The sequence below is a fragment of the Diplotaxodon limnothrissa genome, linkage group LG11, assembly GCF_057381915.1.
Source record: "Diplotaxodon limnothrissa isolate DT_005_m linkage group LG11, D_limnothrissa_male_GT1.1, whole genome shotgun sequence".
NCBI classification, from domain to species: domain Eukaryota; kingdom Metazoa; phylum Chordata; class Actinopteri; order Cichliformes; family Cichlidae; genus Diplotaxodon; species Diplotaxodon limnothrissa.
The window spans coordinates 17,870,150-17,892,007 of NC_140606.1; the positions used below are offsets into that span (position 1 = coordinate 17,870,150).

Consider the following 21,858-nt stretch of genomic DNA (forward strand, 5'->3'; position numbering starts at 1 on the left):
ACGTGGAGGCTGGCAGGTAGACTGGTGATTAGACAGGCTGTTCTGCTAACGGCATGTAGACGTTAAAAAAAAAAAAAAAAAAAAAGAGAGAGAGAAAGAAACACACGCCAATACAAATTGCTACTCTGGTTCACAGCACATTTCCATACACAGACACTAAGCAGGGTGGTCCATTTTTGAGCTCCGCGTTTTCATCATCTTCTTTTTATCTCAACACCAAAAATCTACAGTGACTCAAAAACCCTGACTGCAATAATTGCTAGGATTTAAAGACAGAGGAAGAGATATATGGATGTAATAAAAAAGGGGGTTCTCATGACTGGATTAATGGAGAAAATCATGCCAAAAATATATCAACAGAAAGAAAGGAAAATAAATACAAGGATTATTCTGACTGAAGAGCATGAATTGAACTGCAGCTATTGATTAACTCTCTAAATTGACCATAATTTAAGATGCAACACAAAAAAGATCAGTGACTTGGCACATACAAAGCAATTTAAATTGACCACCTTTATTCTCCAAGTAGTCACTGTGCGCACGGGGAAACGGCAAAAAGGCACTCTCTCTCACTTTTTCCATTAACCTCACATTGTCCATTTTTCTTCTGCTTTTCATTGCTTCCAGTTTCCTATCAGCATCATATACCACACCCCTTCTAAACTGCTGAGCCTCATTTAAAAATCTCCCTTTTCTCACTCTCATCCTTTCAGAATTAGCTTTTTATTTGAAGTTATTAAAAACCTGTTTTATTAACACTTATGCACATCTAAATGGATAATCCTATAGAACAATTGAAAGTATTTTGATAGTAAAAAGCTGCCTATGAGACCTGTATGTGTGTGCGTGCACACATAAATGTGCGCCTCCATTCATTTGTGCCTGAATATATTATAGGTGGAGTAAAGATGAAGCCTCCCCTAATTAATAAATCATGACAAAAATGGAACAATTAAAGTGTTTCTCATTATAAATAATTGATGTGTCTGTCCACAGAAAACAGTTTCTCTCCTCTTGCAAATACAAAAAGTAAAAAAATTAACCAAAAGGTAGAAAAAGCTGCTGGATAAAAACAAACACCGAGCCTAAAACAGCAGCGTGGACGATGAGAGAGAGAAGGGAAGCAGGGGCGGCGCATGCACAGAAAAACACACATTCCATCTCCTAACAGATTCCACTGAAAACAGATGGCATCAGAATTATCTGATGTCCTGTCACCGTCTTTTTATATGCTAATCCAGCTCCTACACACATCCGAGTGGCTTTAATCAGATATCAGGTCAGAGAAGCTAAATCAAGCTGAGACAATCGTGCTGCTAGAATTTTACACTGCGCCGAGGCGAGCAGTCACACACCAACGTATCGTTGCACTTAATGCCGTGAGACTCAAAGTGTGGAGCAACAAAGCTGGGCGATGTTGTTTCCTGCACTTAAAGTGACTGATAACTTGGCCGGAGCATACCTGCTGCACTAACTCACTCGCTGCTGAAGAAGCTCCACACCTGAACGTTCAGCAACGTGACAAACTTCTCGTGCATAATTATCTCTTATTTATCCCCGTTTGCCAGCAGTCATTCTGTCACTCAGGTAGCAACGGCACAGCAGGAGTCTTGTTGTTTTCTGTTACTGCTCAGTTCCTGTGCCGCATGCAGCCGTTATTGATGTTTAGAGCTACTGTTGATGATAATTCAACACTTTCTCCTTCAAAGTCAATCAGTTTCTAAATAAAGCTACAAGATAAGAGTGATTTTTTTTACTGTATGGTCACCTCTGGAAAGGTGACAGAAAAATAATGTTACCAAAAGACGCTGACTTGTTAAAGTTCGTGCAAATGTAGATTTTTTTATGCTTTTTATATGAACTCTGCCCTCTCTCTCTTTTAAACAAAGTATATTATTCAATGTTTGCACTCACTGACTACTTTTCAACTGCTCTTTAATTCAAATATCTAATCAGCCAATCAAATGGCAGCAACTAAACTGAGCATCAGAATGGGGAAAAGGGTGATTTAAGTGACTGTGAATGTGGCGTGGAGTATTTCAGAAACTGCTGATTTGCTGGGATTTTCACACAAAAGCTTCACAAGGTTAAAATTTTCAGTGACCTGCAGCTCTCTGTGTGAAAATGCATGCAAGTTTATTTCCAGGGCGTTTATTTCTACACTTCTTTATGCAAGCATGCTTCATTATATGTTGTATCTATGCTGCTATGACAATTCAATTTCCCTCTGGGATTAATAAAGTTTCTCTGAACCGACCTCCAATCTGAGCTGAATAAAACACCTTTGAGATGTCGCACAACAGGAGATTTGCATCATGGGTGTGCAACTGACAAACCTGCAGCAACTCTGTGATGCTTTCATGTCAACGTGGACCAAAATCTCGGAGGAATGTTTTCCATCTATGAAACACGAATGGAGTTCTCAAGGTAAAAGGTGTAATTAATCATGTGGCCAGTGGGTGCACATCTACAAGGTTCCTTTCTTCTTGTGTAGATGGACAGAGGAAGACACATGCACACAGAAAAGGCTGTGATCTTCATGTCAAAGTTTTTCCAGTGTTTAGATTTTTTTGGCATCATGTAAAATAGGGCTGTGCGATATGACCAAAATCTCATATCCCGATATTAAGACATCTATCGTCCGATAACGATATAAATCACAAAAATGTAACATTTTCTATAAATTCTGTCAATCTCGGGCAGCTCGACTTGTGTGAAGTGTTTCCAGCTGGGCGTCATGGACCTAGAGTCGAGTGTTTTAACTGATGCATGAAACCATGCAGTTTTAGACATAAGTTGTAAAGGCCACCGTTTTCTTTGTGAGTATTTATTACACGGCGTGCTGCGGGGAAAAGCCTGTTCTAACGTTTGAGTCTAAGGTTTATTTTTTAGCACCTGGCGGCTCTTTTTTAATTCTCATCTGTAAACAATCTGCTCGTTCACGTGATTCAGTTTATTTTGAAAAGTCTCAACAGGATCTTGAGCTTTATTGTGAAAGGTTTATGTGTTAAACAAGCGGACACGCGACGCTGTTACCGTCGTTGTTGCTAACCACAACGCATAAAAACAAGCGCTTGTCTGTCTGTAGTGTGGTTATATTACATATAAGAGAAAGAGAGAACTTTAAGAAATGAATATAGCCACTACAGGGACCATCAAAACGATGAAAAAATATTGCCGTAAACAGTTTATTTTGCGACACCACGAAACAAACGATAGCGTAAAATGAAACGATAGACGTTTTTATATCGTCACCCGATATATATCGTTATATCGAACAGCCCTAATGTAAAACACAGCTATTTTTTTCTTTCCCACTGAAAACAGTGAAATACAGCCACATCATAATATTCCTGTTCAACCACTTAACTACCAATGATAGATAAGTTATACATATTTTTAAAAAAATGCTGAAAGAACACACAAGCAGCTGAAAAACCCACATACACACACATAACAGCTGGGACCTTCAGAGGATAGACTTATTGAGTTCAACCGCAGAAATACACACGGATAAACACACACACACACACACACACACACACACCAATCATAAGATCAGATCAGATCTCAGAAGGCAGTGTCTGTCTGAAAGATTAGAAGAACCATCTGTCCGCCATGTGGAAAGCATTGGATTATCAATAAACTTCACACACTTTTCGATGTGCATGCATCCATGTGCCTGTTTGATCCAGAAAACGAGTGTGGAAAGTAAATGAGGGCAAAAGCAAAGAAAAACACCTATACACCAGAATATAGAAAAAAAACAAAATTAAAATAACCACTCCTAGTAAAAATTTCAAAATAAATCTCCAGATTTTAGCAGACTAGATAGACAATACATATATTTTATATCTATTTTTGAAAAAAATGAATAGAGGCAGTGCTTTTTTTAAAGTCGTGAGTTTAATAATATATATAAGAAGAACCCTAAAAGTTACACTAATGCATTGTGTCATTATTCAGTCCAAGCTAGAACTTATAAAAAGTTCTATAAACACACAAAAACAAAAAAAACAATCACTCGCCTTCACACACACGACCAGGAAATTGCTTGTGGCCACACTTGATGCTTAATCAATACACAGCTATCGATCTCTTGCCTGGCTAAACATTACTTGTATTTACTCTGCTAACTTTCCCAGTACAGATCCATATTGCTAAAATAACCACAGAAGGAGAGGATAGCAAGCTTTCAAAGAGAGCACAATGAAGTTGAGCTGAAAATTCAAGCTCTGTTATCACCCTGCTCTGCACAATCGATAGCAGATGAGCCATTTGACTCAAACCCTGTGGATAACCACACACAGTTGCTTATATTCATTCACAGTTTTTTATTTTATCTGGTCAAGCACGGTCCCGCCAAGCCTCCCTGTCAAGTTGCTTTTTCTGCTCGGCGATCAGGGTTACTTTGTCGGATGATGATTCAAATTAAACCCGCTGCTCAAATCATCTGCTGCTTTTTAATCCACTTTATCCATTATCTGTTCTCTCACATGGAAATCAGGAAATCTAGCACAGAGCTGACTCATTTATATGGATGAAGACGAGATCAGAGACGCATGCAGGATTCATTACAGAAAGGACATAAGCGTGTAGCACTGAAATACTTGCAGGGACCACAGACTTCTGTAACATGCTTATTATCTAGTGCGTTTATTCAAAGGGGCGACTAGCCCTCACACAGCTAATAAATTCATACAACACACAAACTCTCATGGTCACATTTTTTCCCCCTTTTCACTCACAGGTAGCCAGTCCTTTCATTTCAGCAGGTGGCCTCATACAAACATCCACACACAACAGCGCAGGTCACCCCTGCTTTCCATTTCAGCAGGTGGTCAGTGAGTAATGGCAGCTGATGGCTGAACATTGGACACTCAGACAGAAAGTGGGGGGCTATCTTCCAAAACAACACAAAAGGGCCAAAGTGAAGAGAAGGAGAAAGAATAACCTCAAAGGGGGCCTTTGAAAAGTCATTTACTACATGTCCTTGAATGCCTAAAATGATTTCTTTGCTTTGTATCCATATGTCACCCACACTCTTTATCCACCCACACCAACGGCTTGGCACGCCACATTAATTACAAATGTCTTTTAAGCATTTCCTCCTTATGAAGGAAATTGCATTTGTTTTCCTTGTTGAGTCAAGATGACAAGGAAACCAAAGAGACTTTTTAGTCTTTCTCACTTCTAATTTGTCCCCCTCCTCTTTAAGCTTGTAACGTATTAGACAAGCTAATTATTCCGAAACAAAGAAAGCTACAATAAGTTGTCAAATGTCAAAGAACACAGATCATCTGTCTTTAGTCCTTTTAGCTCTACTGCCAGAAAGCGCGACACAAAGTTGCACTGTTTGTCCTCCAAGAGCAGGAAGCTGTGTGACTACGCTGCACCAAACGCTGACATTTTGAAACAATGACATTTTGAAATTGGGACAATTTGTGCTGCCAAATTATGTGAATAAAGCTCAGTTTGGACTTTGGTGAACCCAATTAACACATTGTTAGCTCCGTGTTATTGCAGTCACTGGTAATCAAATTTTTTTACACTATCGTTTGTTTCGTGGTGTCGCAAAATAAACTGTTTACGCCAATATTTTTTCATCGTTTTGATGGTCACTGTAGTGGCTATATTCATTTCTTGAAGTTCTCTCTTTCTCTTATATTTAATATAACCACACTACAGACGGACAAGCGCCTGTTTTTATGCGTTGTGGTTAGCAACAACGACGGTAACACCATCACGTGTCCGTTTGTTTATGTTCCACATAAACCTTTCACAATAAAGCTCAAGATCCTGTTGAGACTTTTCAAAATAAACTGAATCGCATGAACGAGCAGATTATTTACAGATGAGAATTAAAAAAGAGCCGCCAGGTGCTAAAAAATAAACCTTAGACTCAAACGTTAGAACAGGCTTTTCCCCAAAAATGCATCGTTTCATGCATCAGTTAAAACACTCGACTCCAGCTACATGACGCGCAGCTGGAAACACTTCACGCAAGTCGAGCTGCCCGAGATTCACAGAATTTACAGAAAATGTTACATTTTTGTGATTTATATCATTATCGGACGATAGAACTCTTATATCGGGATATGAGATTTTGGTCATATCGCTCAGCCCTATAGTGGTAATAAAAACCGGGAGAGACCGACAGTGATCACTGACTGTTTTGTTTTGTTTGGGGGGTTTTTTGTGGGTTTTTTGTGGAGGGCTGGGGGGTAGTAAATTGGACCCGGAAGCAGGGTTCATACGTCATCACTTAAAGAGCGGATTACCGATACTGCAACATTACAATCATCACGGCCAATTCTAACACAGCGGTGAGCTCTATGTCTCTATAAACAGTTCTAGCTTGTTCCTAGCAAGTTACCCCAACAAGAGTACTTGTTATGCAACGTGTTTCAACAGTGAATAAAAGCAGCTGAACGAATAACATTTCTCTGTATACAAACTGGCTTTTTATCTGCAAAGATTTTCTCAAAAGTCTAGAAAAACATCATTTTTAAATTTACTCTGTGTATGTTTGCGTTTCAACAATAGCATAGATGCCGAACCGCCATCATATGTAATCATCTGATGTCCCTTTCATCATGAACGTTTCTGTTGGTGAATTTTCTATTACAGATGCACGTAGCAAATCTGTGTGAATTTCACAGTTCGAGTAAAATTCACACACTTTTCAAAAGCTGGCGACAACCTGCAAGACTTTGCTTTTTTATTTACCCTTACCCAACAATTGAAATGAGCTTGATTGTGCTAGCTCCCTGCTATTCACTGACGAAGCTGCAGCTGCTCGTCTAAGCGCTAATTAGGAACATGTGCGAAAACCAGCGTTCACACCGACCCGGGTCAATAATTACAGACTTCTTTTGATAATGATACCGTCTGTTATCATGACACGAGGTTAAGCCAGTCACAGTCTTAAGTTTAGTTTGGCAAATTTCACCAGCACTGGAGCCAGAGCGCTACACTGAAGAGGCTAGAATAACAGCCTCCTTGATTAAGTAAGACACACTGCACTGCTTCAATTTAAAGAAAGGTTGTTGTTTTTTTTCTATTTTCTTATTTTCTTGAGGGCTCCTGGTTTGTCCCTTTTACAAGCAAGCAGCTTTTTAAATACAGCATACTGTATGTAACTGAAGTTACATTAAATGTAGGAAATTCAGTACTTTTGAACACTTGAACACGTCAGCAACTTCATTATTACAGTGTTTTAGGAACATGAAAGCATCAACTAATGTTAGATTAACTTAACGTCACATGAATGCTACTTAGCCAGATGTTTATCAATGCTACAGTGCTGACCTCTCTGCCACCAGACCTAATACAACACGACAGCTCTGTACCATTTGCTCAGTATAGGTGGGTGGGGGACATGTCACCAAAGGGCAACCTGTTACTGTTACTTAAAGAAAATCATGAATAAAAGCAGCAAAAGGTACAATGATCATTAAATTAAAACTTCAGTTTAGTGTGACGATTTAGCTGAACTATGTAGCAAATGTAGGTTCAGAAAGTCAGAACGGAAATAGCAGCCATGAGAGAGAGTAATGTGAAACAAAATAGTGACAGTCATTGGAAGTCATGTCCTTAAATAAAAACAAAAAACAAACCAGACACAAGACCTGAGGCCAGGACAGGTACAACAGTGAGAGTCTGCAGCCATCAGTAAAACACGCTGGAGGCTCTGTCATGGTTTGGGGCTGCATTTGGAGATCTCGTCAAACTTGATAGAAATAAATAAATCACAGCGCCCACTCACCGGTTTCCCAGCAGAACACAGAAATTCGATTTGGTACTCGACACGGTACTTTTAAAGATGAAACATGAAATTTAAACATCAAGCAGCTCTAGTTTGACTCAAAATCATAACTTCATGAGTCCTTGTAGAGGAGCTTAGCACAGAATGAGGGCAATGAGGAATAAGGCAGCGGTCCCCAACCACGGACCGGTTTATGTCCGACAATATTTTCACAGACCGGCCTTTAAGGTGTCGCGGATAAATACAACAAAATAAAGCCAGTACCGGTACCAAAAAAAGGAGATTTACTCATAATACACAGGAAAAGACCCAGGGAAACCGAGCTAACGATAAAAAAACATAACGATAAAAACCCTGAAAACCAAAAATATCAAACCGAGCCTCAACTCCTGCAGCCCGGTACAAATGACCGGTCCGTGGCCTGCGGGTTGGGGACCGCTGGAATAAGGGAAGAACAACAACATCCTACACTAATGTTATAATATTTGTCAATAAAATTCATCACTAAAACATAGTAACAGCAATAATACATATGTACAGCTCACTAAAAACCACAATACAGTAAAAAAAAAAAAAAAAAAAAAAGGTTAAACCTGGACAAGCAATGGGCAGCAGCACACACATACACCGATACCCAGTATACTATAGAAAGAAAACTGCTCAGATACTCATCTGGATGGAGACTGTTGTCCTTTTAAAACCCTGCTTAAAATGACTCTTAGGCTACGTTCACACTGCAGGCGAAAGCGCATCAAATCCGATTTTTTTGACCCTATGCGACCCATATCCGCTCATGCTATGACAGTGTGAACGGCACAAACCCGATATTTTCAAATCCGATCTGGGTCACTTTCGTATGTGGTACTGAATCTGATACATATCCGATGTTTTAGAAAGCGACTGCTGTTTGAACGGTCATGTCGCATTAAATCCGTCTTTTACGCCACTGTCACAAGACAGACGCTAATTATCAGCGCCGGAGAAGACATCACGAACACTTCCTGGCCTTCCAGTGTAGATGTCAGTGAAACTGTTGGGAAGACAACGTGAACATTTTATTTGTACTGTATAATCTGCAGATTCTGACAGGAATCTGCAACCATCCTTTGAAGCACCGCTCCTCTCTAAAACAGCAATAAGGATAATAATTAGGTTATTTTAACACAATAACTTAAAGCAAAAATTGGGAAACGTAAAGTCCGAAGTCTTTATATTAAGGGCCATCAGTCAAACAATACTGGGTCTAAACAGAGCGCGTTGTGTGTGACGTCTTCTTTTGCGCATGCGGGCCGCTTTGAGCGTTCACACTAGAGCGCGTTTGCTGTCGCATTTTATTTGTAGTGTGAACAAGCAGACAAAAAAAAATCGGATTTGATCAAAAAAAATCAGAATTGAGCATTAAGACCTGCAGTGTGAACGTAGCCTTAGTATCACATGGATCTGAACCATCAAACAAAGCTGAAATAGCCCATTACTGGTTTAATGCCCAGCTTCTCTGTAACTGTGGAGGATACATATGCATAATGGTCTCCCGTACTGTACATTTACAGCATAATGTGCGACACGGCAACCCTATTCTTTTTACAGAACACCATCAACCACCAAATCTGCAGGTTGCAGTATAGCCATCCTCACATTAGTTACAAATCCCATACTCGTTTAGTTTTACTTGTCCTTACGCCATGAATATGACACAGTATTAATTCTGGGGCAAAAAATAAAAACGTAGTTTGATCTCTTTTCCTGTCGTATGCTTTGTACACATAGGTCATTCCACTGTAATGTAACTGTTAAACTTAAAATACTCCACAAGAAATACAAACACTTTCATCTATTTTATTTATATTGAATGTAGCCTAAAGAAGATTTTTTAGTCTTCTAGAAAAAGGAAAAATTTTTGCTTAGTGTTAAAAAATTTATAAAGATGAAGAACGAACTATTATACTGAGCCAAGAACTATAGACTCACTATAATCTTACTATAATATATTAACAGGAAGCAGTTTTATAAACAAAATTTCACACACACTGCCCAAGAACACACACACGCTGTATTTGTGTGTCATATTATTACACATGAATTGGCAAGACTTGGGCAATAGAGGGTGGGTGCATACACCTAACTGGGAGCTGCCCAACATATCCACAGGCGTGCCACGTTTCCCATCGAGCAGCTCCAGTCGAGACATTAGGGGTTAAATGCCTTGTTAAATGGCACCCGATGGATTGCGTTCAAGGGGAGTGAAGGCTGTACTCCTGCAATTTCCCACACAGTGTGGGTGTGTTGGCCACAGAGCGGAACTGTCAGTCGTAGGCCAATAGATTTTTTTTTTCTTTTAAGCCTAGGCCACCTTCAATGCCAGAAACCAACATCTCCCAGCTTTGATTTAAGGCTCAATACTATGGATGTTGAGCAAAATCTAGCCTCACCTCTCATCCCTTTTCCAGACAACCTCCTTTACTTGTCATTTTGCTAGTCTCCTTTCCTTTCTGCCCCTCCACCCCTACGCCTTTCCTCCAGCTCCTGCCTTATCCCATTACATCCCCTCCATGATATTCACATTATACCCCTTCAGGGTATTCACAATCCCTGTGGAAGGCAGGCGGTATTCCTGGTATAACATGGGGTTTACTTGGCTGGTTGGATTCTAAAGGGAATAGGTAATACACTTCCTTCCTCCACGGGGAAGTAGCAAAAGAAACTTCCTTCCAGCTTCTCTCGTTCCCTTCATCAAGAAATGAAAGTGCAGGGACACAAATGACTGTGCAGATGGGGAACTGGAGCAGCTTTTCTTTTTGCTTCAATTCTTCTTCCTCTCCTACCTTTGAGGTTTAAGGCAACAAGGATGAAATATCACTGCCCTTTCGGAAATAAATTTGTTCTGTTTTCCCCCCCTCGGAGAAGCGAGGAGAGGTCTCTTTTTAGTCAAATCTGATTGCTCTCCATGCTCCTTAAAATCATACACATGAGAAAGGTTTTCCAGCAGTGAAGGAGATCTGATTCTCGGGAATGAGTTCCTGGAAGGAACATATTTGTTGCCCTCCTGCAGTTTCTTTACTATGTAGGCATTTATTTTGCCCATTTCCACAGCACATGCAGATTACTTTTAATATTTAACTTTTTTGAGAATAAAAATCTCCAAGACGGACACTGTGTTTTCCAAACCCCGTGACAATTTCTTGCCGCAATGATTGTTCTGCTCAGACGAGTTTACAATGCTATCAATATTCCATTCCTTAGAGTAATCACCGATCTCCCCCTTTTCCCTCTGCCTATGCCGCTTTCCTTCTTTCTCCTCTATCCATAATTCCCTCATGGGAATTTTAAGGTCTTTAATCCTATGGCTTCTAAATGGTTACTTACTGGGTGCCGTCTACACATGGGTCACCTTGTAGGATCAACAAAACACACATGTGCATGCACGCACGGGCACACGCACAATGCTGGGATCACTCTAATCTTCTGATCTCTAAACGGTTACACCCGACTGCCTGGACTGATGGGTCTTTCTATCGCAACTTCAGACAAAAATCACAGCTCTGCAGACTGTGTGCGCCTTAGTAAATACCTAAGAAACGAGAGATAGGTGTTGCTTTACCGTTTTAATAGTTTTTCCTTGTTTACATCAAATTGCATTACACAAAAATGAAATGAGGACAATTTCTAAATTTAGCAGATTAGTGCAAAGTGCTTTTTCAATTCAAGCACACACGGTGTAGTTATTTTATATTTTTACATGATTCAGACAATGAATAATTCTGCTAACTTTTAAGAGCATTTCATTTATTATCCAGCAGGAATCTTTTCCTTCGCACTGCATCTACAGCTGCCAGACACAATTTCCTATTTTCTTTCTGCAGCTTCTCTTTTTTCCTCTCCCCTTACATCTCACCTGTCATTCCTGGTCATACAAACCACTACACTCTACATCTCTCTACTCCCCATTTCTGCAGATCTGCCAGATTCTAGCTCATTTCCCTGGCATCGTACTTGCCCTCCCTGCTCGCCTTCGCACTTCCAAACCGTCGCTTAGACTAATTCTGTCTTGAAGTGCCATCTACGTCTGCTGTGCCCCGCATCCCACCACCATCTTTCCTTCCCCGCGGACTCCTCCTCTCATCTTTCCTTACATTGCCTTCTCCTTCATTCTTTCCCAGTCTCCTTCTCCCCTCTCTAAATCAGTGAAGCGAGCCGCGCAGCTACGCCACAGTGGAAAGACGGTGAGCATACAGTGAGTTTTTCTCAGGCGTACAGACACCAGGCGATAAGTCTAATCTTACAGAATGATGACTGTCGAAAACGCAACTGTCTCTCAGATACTTTCTCTGCACAACACCAATTCCCACCACGGCTGCAACTGTGTGTGAGAAGAGTAAATGTGCGTACGAGCGGGCGGGCTGCAAGCGCCAATGTGTGTGTTTATGTGAGAGGTGGAGTCAGGCAACATTGTAAGTTTTCATTGGCTATAATTTTACGGCGTGTAATGTTGCGTAGCGCGTAGGCAGCCAGTCAGAAGGTCCTCACACGCTCCGTTTTATGAATGAGACGGCACGTATGAGTGAGAATACTCTACGGTGATGTAATACAATCACAGAGCAACAGAAGAGCTAGAAACACAAATGCAGTGTGAGCGCCATCAGAACATTGTTTCAGGGGTTTCAGCCAAAACATCCAAATACTACAACAATTTTTCTAAGGCTAAGCAAATATTAAAGAGCAGTAAAAATACTAGATCTACATTTAAACTATTATTTTTTTCAGCTACTATTGACTAAACACTTTTAAGTGCTTTAGCTCAGTTGGAAAAAATACTTTTATTACTAAAAGCAGTATGCATAATGCTTCAATCTTAATTAACCGATATATATATTTCATATTTTTTGACGATTACCTGCTCTGAAACAAGGCTTAATAAAGGGAAAAAAACCACACTCTGTGACACTCACAGCATTTTCTATTCACGGCAGCACCCGTAATACCTGCTGATCAATTAAGTCCTCGTATCATTTTATCAAAGCAGCCCACACCCTCTCTCTCTCTGAAACCCATATCCTCTAACGTCTGCGTCCAAACCAGGAACTGAAAACGCCTCATTTGGCTGACATTGTGTACCCGGGAGTAATTTTGCCTAACCGGTATGTAAAATCCTAACTGAAGTGCTATGTGCCCGGCTGGATGGCAGAAAAGATATTGGGAGGGGAGGAGACCAGCCAAAAACAATCAAAATATCCTGGTGTGACTTTCCATGAAGGGTGTGTTTGTGTGTGTCTGCACACTCATGTGTGACCGCACACTCATGTGTGACCATAGATGCCTTCCTATGAAGTCACTATTTGGCACATTGCTCTTCTGCTCAAATGCAGTTCGTTGGTGTCGGTGTGCTAGCGTGGGTGAAGAGTGCCCCCTTTGGTTGTGCGCAGGAACAGCAAATGAGAACGAGCCACAATAAACCAGTACCAGCACTAAAACAAGTGGAAGACAATGAAAGCACAGGTAAACAACAGTGTCTTTCATTGATGCACACAACTTTTTAAAAGGAGCAAAGCGAGCCATTGTTATTTAATCAGCACTATTTATTTTATGTGTGTGTGTGCATTTATACTACTAGAATATGAGCGTGACCAAACAAATAAACGCCATGGCATATGATTTATCGCCACAGGTGGCAACCAAGTAATATGCTAATCTCAAATATGAATGTAGTAACTGGTTAAATAAAAGACGTTCCTGAGAGTTACACCTTTAAAGCACTGCATGTACAAGCTAAGAGCATCTCCAGCTACAGATGAGGAGCGATTTTTCTCAACTAAGCACAACTACAACAATCTGCATTAAGCCGTAACAGAGCAGCCTCCATGTTTATATGTTTATAATACAACTGATAGAGAGCTGGCTTCATGTACAGCTTGCATATAATCAGGGGTTGCTTTGAAGCTTTGAAAGTTACACATTTTAAAACCATGAATGGGAAGAGAGGATGTTGGAAGGATGACCTCACCCTGATATTGTAGTGGTTCATTCTTACAACAAAGGGCTGCTACACGGGGAAAGGCTGCCACCTATAGGCCAACACAAGAACTGCTACTATCTACTATAAAAGTGATGTCATAGTTTAAGAAAGAAAGTTAGAGATGGGTAGGAAGGAGCGACAAGGGGGGGCACGGGGATGTGATGGAGAGAAAACAGGAAGGAAGGATAAGAGAGAGAGGGAGAGAAGGTGATGTCATATTTTCAGAGGCGCCGAGGCTCCTTTGTCCATACGCTTTCATTAAACTGCAGAGCGACGTGGTGGATTTGAACACACATAGGCGTACAAATTACAGAGGTAGGCAGGAATTTGTGATTTTATATGGAACGTTCGAACTCACAAATGATAATGTTCAACCTGTCCTCATCTTCCATCTGGCCAACAGCGCCATGCTATTCACGAGCCTTTTTCTATGTTAGTCATACTACACAATTCCACCTTTGATACACTCCTGACAATTTCATGCCTTTGTAGAAGACTGCGCATCATTCCATACAATACCATTCAGCACAATCGTCACCTCTACCAAGTGTAATCTCACCTGATTCTGTCCATGACCGTCCATTTCTTTCTAACAATCTCACACTGAAACGCAACGACTGACTGCAGATTTTAACTCCGACAGGGACGGAGGGACGAGGACGGCAGGGAAAGAGAAAAGATACAGGAACGCAAACAAGACACGGATAAAAAGCAGAGCTGTGGAGGACAGAAACCAAACTAAGCCTTTAGCATTAGCAGTAAGACTCTGACCTTTAACATACTTTGTTGAGAGAGAACAGAGTGGTAAAAAAGGCGTATGAAGAAAAGCAGCGGTCGTACTCTGAGGCTTTATGAATGTAAGATAAAGGTATATTTTGGGCTACAGCACAGGGTAAAACAACACCTTTTTCTCGCTGTGAATGGAAGAATTTCTCACCTTTTCTAACCTGTTATATGTGAGACATGCAACTAACAAAGCTTGCATACGTGTAATGATGGCCATCAGCATTTTTCCTATTATAGGGAACCTATTACTGTTCCCTATTCCGAGCTCTGTTTGATGTGACTTGCATAAAGAAATAGTTTTTTTACAATCTCACACACGTTCACATCGTTTCTATCTCCCTCTGACTACTGGAGTGCATCTAGTCTATGGCTGTGGCCACGTTTCTGTTAAGGTCAGCTTGAATGACAGCAGAGAGATGGCCTTTACATTGTAGAAATATCTGCATTATTCTGTCGCAGAGTTATAAGATGTATTTTTTTCAGCTGCCAGGAATCTCTAAACGCACGCGCCCTCAGCAGGTAAATTTATGTGTGGCAAATAAAATCGCATGTTTAGGGCTGCAGGAAGGGAAGATTTACTAACATGCTGCACCAGCACAAACTTGGTTTTGCCATTAAAAAAAAAAAAAATACTGTCTGTATTTACAGTGAGGAGACTGTAAGAGGTGGGAACTGAGACTTTTTGCAGCTGATCATGTTGCATATGCATTTCTGGGAGTTCCTTTCTCAAGGTGCTAAATATAGGAGGAGGAACAAAGAAATCAAGCGCACAGACTGATTCACTAATGTTTGAGACGCGTCATTTCCTGCCAACTGCTCCGCTATTTATTTTAAAGAAATAATGTGTTTAGTGTATGGAAGCCCGTTTCCACCACTAAAAAAAATAAATAAACAATTAAAAACAAAAGTATTCATAACTCGAAATTTCAAGTTATTTTCTTGAAATTTCGACTTATTAACTCGGAATTTTGAGAAAAGTAACTCGAGTTAGCGCTGCCAATCAGTAATCTACGTGAATGACGTCATTTCCTTGTTACCCGGAAGCTGAAGCCCTGAGCTACAAATGCTACAGCTAAGCTACCAGTGTCACAGCCAGTCATGAATGCACAAATTGCTGAGTATTTTCACCGTGGCTTCACAAATGATTAAATCCTTGTGTTATTAGCTGAATCACATGGCGTTACTATCAGCAAACATGCTCTCAAAAGCGCCAATTTGTTGCGATCCGGTTTTAAGAGCGCATTCCTCTGCGCCATATCCTTCCAGGTAATAAGAAAATGATGTCAGTCACATAGATTACTGATTGGCAGAGCTAATTCGAAATTTTGAGTTAGCTTTTAGTTTGAAATTTCGAGAAAACAATTAAAATTTGAGTTATTTTCTCGAAATATTGTGCCTGCACACTCATGTGTGTCCACACATTTCGACAGAAACAGCGGATACTTTTTTTAGTGGCGGAAACAGGCTTCCATAGATAACAGCACAACTTTTGTAAATCACGTGAAAAACTAAGCACACCTATTGAGCACCATTTGGGGATCATGCTCACATGCACATCTCCATAAAGACCCTGGAGTCAGAAAACTGTTCTGGCAAAGAAAAAGTAAAAAATAAATAAATTGTGAAATAGCAGCTTCACATCAAAGTACGGCGTCAGACAGAAAGAAAATGAACCTTCGTTTCAGCAGAGTAAACATACCACCGGGGCACACACCAGGGAGACAAATGTATACGACAACATCAAACAGGAGTGCATCCTTTCTAAACGTATTCAACCATGCAAAATATATGCAAACAATAGAAGACAGACATTCAATTAACTTTCTTCTGACCCTCATGTGTATTTATATCCAATTTTCTCTTTTAGTGTTTAAAGTCTGCCTCACAGGCACATGCTCTGAATGATTTGAGCTTTCTGCTGCGTAAGATTATTAAGGGTTTCCTTTCCTTTCCTACTTTTCCTGCCCGGTCGCTGTGCAGCCGTGCTTTTAACATGAGGAGGAGACAGAGAGAGTCTTCACCCAGAGATTACAATAATCTAATACCCATAACAGCAATATTTAACCTTATTACCAAAGAGTGTATTACATTACACCCTCTTGCATGTATATCTGCTGAGGACTTTAAGACAACCAGAGAAGCAACATGTGCTGTAATCAGATTCAGAGGCAGGAGGATGCTACCCTTACAAAGGTCAAAGTGGGAAAAGTGGGAAAACAACTGTCTGAATACAAACAAGTTTTCTCTACACTCTCTTCCGACTGCAGCCATTCCACTAAATTTAAAAAAAAATCCCAAATTAAATTAGCACAGAAAGTCTAAAGCTTCAGTAGATGTGTGACAGGATCTGTTACGAAGTGGAGGGGCAGGTGACAGACGACAAACTGAACAGAGACGCGTTACGTCAGCAAGGAGCAACGCACTGAGAAGAGAGAAATCAAGGGTCTGGCCTAGCAGATGAGGAGAAAAACTATTGGCCTGTGGTCATGGGCTTACTGTGTCTTGTGTGTCACTTTGAATGAGTGGGTAGATCTGCATTTTTGAAGTGTGTGATTAATTTTGCTCTATGGCTGTGGAGACCCCACGGAGAGAAAGAAAAATGCCTAAGGGGTTTACTCCGTCTTCTTCATCCGTCTTGGCGCGTGTCTATTGAAACACACACACACACACACAACAACACAAATACTCACACTGAACACATAACTAATCACACAAAGCCAGGCACAATCAATTTTCCTTGTGACAAACATGAGGTCACAAACATTCACCAGAGTATCATATTTAACCGACTACAATGCAAAACTCAGTGTCATATCACTCTCTGCGTTATCGTTTTCACCTGTGTCGGTCTATCACACCTGCGCACACTCGCAACGAAACCCTCCTGAAAGACGTCCCGTAATCTAGTACCGAACATGGCCAGCGTCTTCACGCAAAACCGAAGAATGAAAGGCAGCATTCACTATATCAGTTTTCTCTAACGAGCTGTAATCTGAACCATGTACGCTCTCATCTATTTTAAGTCAGCTTAAAGCATGTAAATGACTGCTGTAATCATGGCGATGAGAAATAACAAAATCCATCTGGTTCCTAAAGACTGGCAGACTGCAGACGTGAATTAAAATGCTTACACTGCACAGTTCATCCATAGGTGTTTTTAACAAGTTCAATTCAATGAAAAATAAAACTCACCAACCAGAATAACATTTAAGGTTCAGTGTACTTATAGAGCAAGACCGCCCTCTTGTGTTTAATAATAATATTGACATTAATCCTATAGACATTTAACAATAATAATGATATTTAAATGTTTTAAAGATTTGTGGTGGCCTTTTTTGCTTTTACTAGCTGCACAGTGGAGAATAAACAGGAAAGCAGAGAGTGTGGGGGAAGACAATCGTCAAAGGCCCATGGGTTGGAGCCGACCCGGAGCGCTGCCCCTGCTCAAGCAGCGAGCTAAACTGGCACCCAGAATAATTCCATATTTACCACTGTAGCTGTTCATCCATTTATCTTTTGTCTAAATATAAAATACATCCAATATTTCTATTGTCACGTTATGGTATAGGCAGCTTCCTGTTGGTACTGTTGACTTCAAATCAACAGAATTAATACAACATAGTACAATTACATCATTTCTTACCAGTCATCTTGTATCCGCTGGCAGCCAGCTGCCCAGCCATGTACTCCCCATCTGAGTTGTTATGACTGCAGCCCCATGTTTTCATCCAGATCTTTTGGGTACCAGGGATCAAACTAAAAAAATACACAAGTAATACGTCCATTGTAAATCATCCTGATGTGCAAAAATCGATGTCTAAACCAAACCAGCTGACAAAAGGCTGTCTATTGTAAATTTGCTTTATTACCCATGTGTGTTGGAGGAAGTACAAAGGTGCTTTTACACCAGCTGCTGTCAAACTAAATGTCAAGAGTAAATATCAAACCACCCTGATAAGGTGGCTTTCCGATTCAGTGGGATCTTGTGTAGGGCATTTGTGGCTTGGAAGCTTCTAAGGTTTTTGGTATAGCTGATGTGTGCTATTGGTGTCATTTCCTCTGTTAGATAAGAAATGCAAAAATTAAGACAACATGAACGTGGAACAGCAGCATGTACAGCGACTGTAATTTAGTTTTCCCCAGCAAAGCCATGTAGAATGTAAACATGCTCAACATGACTATGGGATTTTTCTAATCTATCCGATTACTGAAATATAAATATATAAAATATTAACATACAACTAATCAGAAGAAAACAGTTTGCAGTTAGATTAAATTATGGGGTTTATTTTATTTTTTTAAGTAGTGGAAGAAACAATTCAGTTATAACAACAACAACTAGAAATGTAGTTGAAGAAACAAACACTCTTTCAAACACTTCAGGAAATTCAATTAAAAACATCACTCACTTGGAAAACTAAGTAAACACCTTCAGAAATCCCCAAAATTGTGAGCTTCCAGATTATACACTGGTGACCAGAAACCTCTCACACAGGGTACAATCGATAGAACAATCAAGAGAACACTGGTAAAAATGCTGGAAATGGAAAACTTTTGGTTTTGTTGAACGAGATGCTTGGAGGAATTTAGAAATAGCGTCCAAATCGTTTGCTTAGCACTGTAACTTTTACAGAACTCTAAAAAGTGTCAGCAACGCATGCAGCTGAGTTGTGATTAATAGAGCAGTGTCTTGATTTAAGTTGCAAAACACTTTGTGAAATACAGTCATTTTCCTTGTTACTAAAGTGTTTGGATCATTATTCCAAGTTTCATAGCTCTAATATGAGAGGAATTTGCCTCGGATTCGACAAGCTTAAACCAAGATGTCTAAAACTAAACGTGCTCACAAAACCTTAAATGTGTGTGCACAAATAAACTGATACACTCATCTCAAGTGGAGTTTTGAGACTAATTTCACAGATCAACAAACATGAGATGCGTTCAAGTCCCAGTGTGAAACTGGGACATCTGTACTTCCACTGCATACCTACATTTCTTTCTTTTTTCTTTCTTTCTCTAAATAAAGAGAACAGATTGTCACCACTATACTACAAAACATAATCTATGTTTCAGCCTACATTTGTGGATCTGTGCAAAGCTGGCAACATGACATTTTTCTAAAAAACCCCAAATGAGCAGGTACAAAAAAGCATTAGGGCCACATGAAGAAAAAACATTATTGGTCATTTTGAGAAAATGTCCAAATGTGGCGATTAAAGTTGTTGTTTCAAGAAAAACTGCCATGGCTGCTACACCCTCTACAAAATGGCGGTGGTTAAATCATAAAGAGGATGTATGTTGAATGTGTTTTAGGCTTGAATTCCACAACTATAATCTCCACATGGAAGTGGGCTCAAACATTTCAGTGCACTGATGTTAAGAGATGGGTGGACAATTATTAAAAACCATCTAAAAGACGTTATTCCTTCTAACATGAAGCCAAAATACACTTTTTTCGCTGACGAAAATATCTACTAATACATTTTTTTAATACATGGTTAAATTTTTTATTTTTAAGCCAACAATTTCCCTTTTTCCCCCCATGGCAGTAACATAATATCAAACACTGGACACACCTGTCAGCTTGAAGCTCCTCATCGCTCATGAGCTCTTTCTTCTTCCTTGCCCTTGGTATGATACTTTTTCTAGCAGACTGTCTTTCATGAGGAGTGGGGTCACTAGAAGACACCATGTCCTCGATGTCTTCCATCAGAGAGTCACAAGAAGACGGCATGATGATCTGGAAATTAAGCAAAGCTTTAGTCAGCCTTTTGGAGTAACCTAAAAATATATAGTGGCAGAATCCCTTTAAGAAAGCTCCATGCTTCACTGCTGCCTGCAGACTCTCCTTCATTTAGCAGATTTCAAGGTTTTTACTCATAAAGGCGGAGTACCTGCAAAATTCTTGGTATGGTTTTGTGGACACTTTGTTTTGTTCCTAAACTGTTTTTCGCAATGGTTCAAGATTTGGATATGAAACCTCTTCAGCAATGTTATGGCTGACTCTTCCTCAGTCTCACTCCTTGTACCTTGTACTGTTTTTTCATTAGTACCCGTTTTAGGGTTTTAGGAATGCAAAGGCTACGTGTGCAGGAACAGCATTAGCATTTGCAAAATAAGCATGATTATTAGAAGGATTTATAGATAAAGAAAAATGCAGTGTGCAAATTATGGATTAAAGTATTACTTTAAAAAAAACTATCAATACAAGATCTTCATGACCAGTGAGTGCGACATCCTGAAGTACAGTACCTCTATCTACTGATGCACATGTATTAATTACCGTTACATTCTCTTTAAATGTGTTGTTCACGATAAGTAGATGAAAAGCTGCATGGCTGGAGATACAAGCTATGCTGAATATGCGCACACATCACTTAAACGCTTACTGGGTTCAAGTTGTACAACTTTTATACAACAGATCACGTTTCACACTTATGAGCTGGTTTTAGTTTACCCTAAACGAGGGTTTACACAGGGAGGCTAACATTAACGTAAATTTAAACATTTAAAATGCTTCATTTGACACTTATTTATCCCTCTTCATTGGTTTTACTGGTTAACAAGCGCAGGGTAGCGTTTATCTTGGCTAGCCTCATTGGCTAGCTAGTACCCACGTGTCTCTTATTCTGTGCAGTGCAGACAGTCCCAATAAAAACATTAAAGTTTCTTACCTTAGTCGCACTGTAGTTGTAGCCTTCAGCTGAACTCGAATGCCGAGGGCAATATGCTTTAAAAAGGCACACGATGATTATTTACGCCACCAAAGCAGTCACCACAACCCTTAGACCGCCATACTTGTCTGTAAGTACGGAAGGTAAACAGGGACAAACTGTATAAGCGCGTGTTTTTCTCAAGTAGTGGGTGAATAAGTTCAGACCAAATGAATACGGGTATGATTCAGTGTCATGTGTGGATAACACTACATATACGGTCACCAGCCACTTCATTAGGTATACCGGTTCAGCTGCTCATTTAAATGGTAAATGGGCAGGTTCGCATACAGCGCTTTTCTATTCTGAAAACTCAAAGCACTTTATACAACTTGCTTCCTTCACCCATTCCCACCCACACAAGCACTTTTCTCTTTGTAAGTGCTTTCTATCTATTGCCAGTGCATTGACACTCCGATCAGAGAGCAACCTGGGGTTAGTATTTTGCCCAAGGATATTCAGCATGCAGACTGGGTCTGCAACCTTCTGATTAGTAGATGACTTGCTCTGCGTCCTGAACTATAGCCTCGCGGTCAGACACTGCGGTAAAGTGAGCCGTCATTTGTGAGCCGCGGTCAAGC

At 40.2% G+C, this 21,858-nt stretch overlaps 1 protein-coding gene across 1 annotated transcript in view; it reads right to left on the reverse strand.

The window, feature by feature from the left end:
- cdkal1 (CDK5 regulatory subunit associated protein 1-like 1) overlaps window positions 1-21,359 on the reverse strand; it is a 260,633-nt gene extending 239,274 nt beyond the window's left edge. The window contains exons 1-3 of the mRNA XM_085366272.1: window positions 21,239-21,359; window positions 20,141-20,304; window positions 18,208-18,320 (exon numbers count right to left, since the gene is read on the reverse strand). Of these exons, the coding sequence (XP_085222398.1) occupies window positions 18,208-18,320; window positions 20,141-20,298 (271 nt within the window). The 5' untranslated portion in view covers window positions 20,299-20,304; window positions 21,239-21,359. The remainder of the gene's footprint in view (window positions 1-18,207; window positions 18,321-20,140; window positions 20,305-21,238) is intronic.
- Window positions 21,360-21,858: the final 499 nt, after the last annotated feature.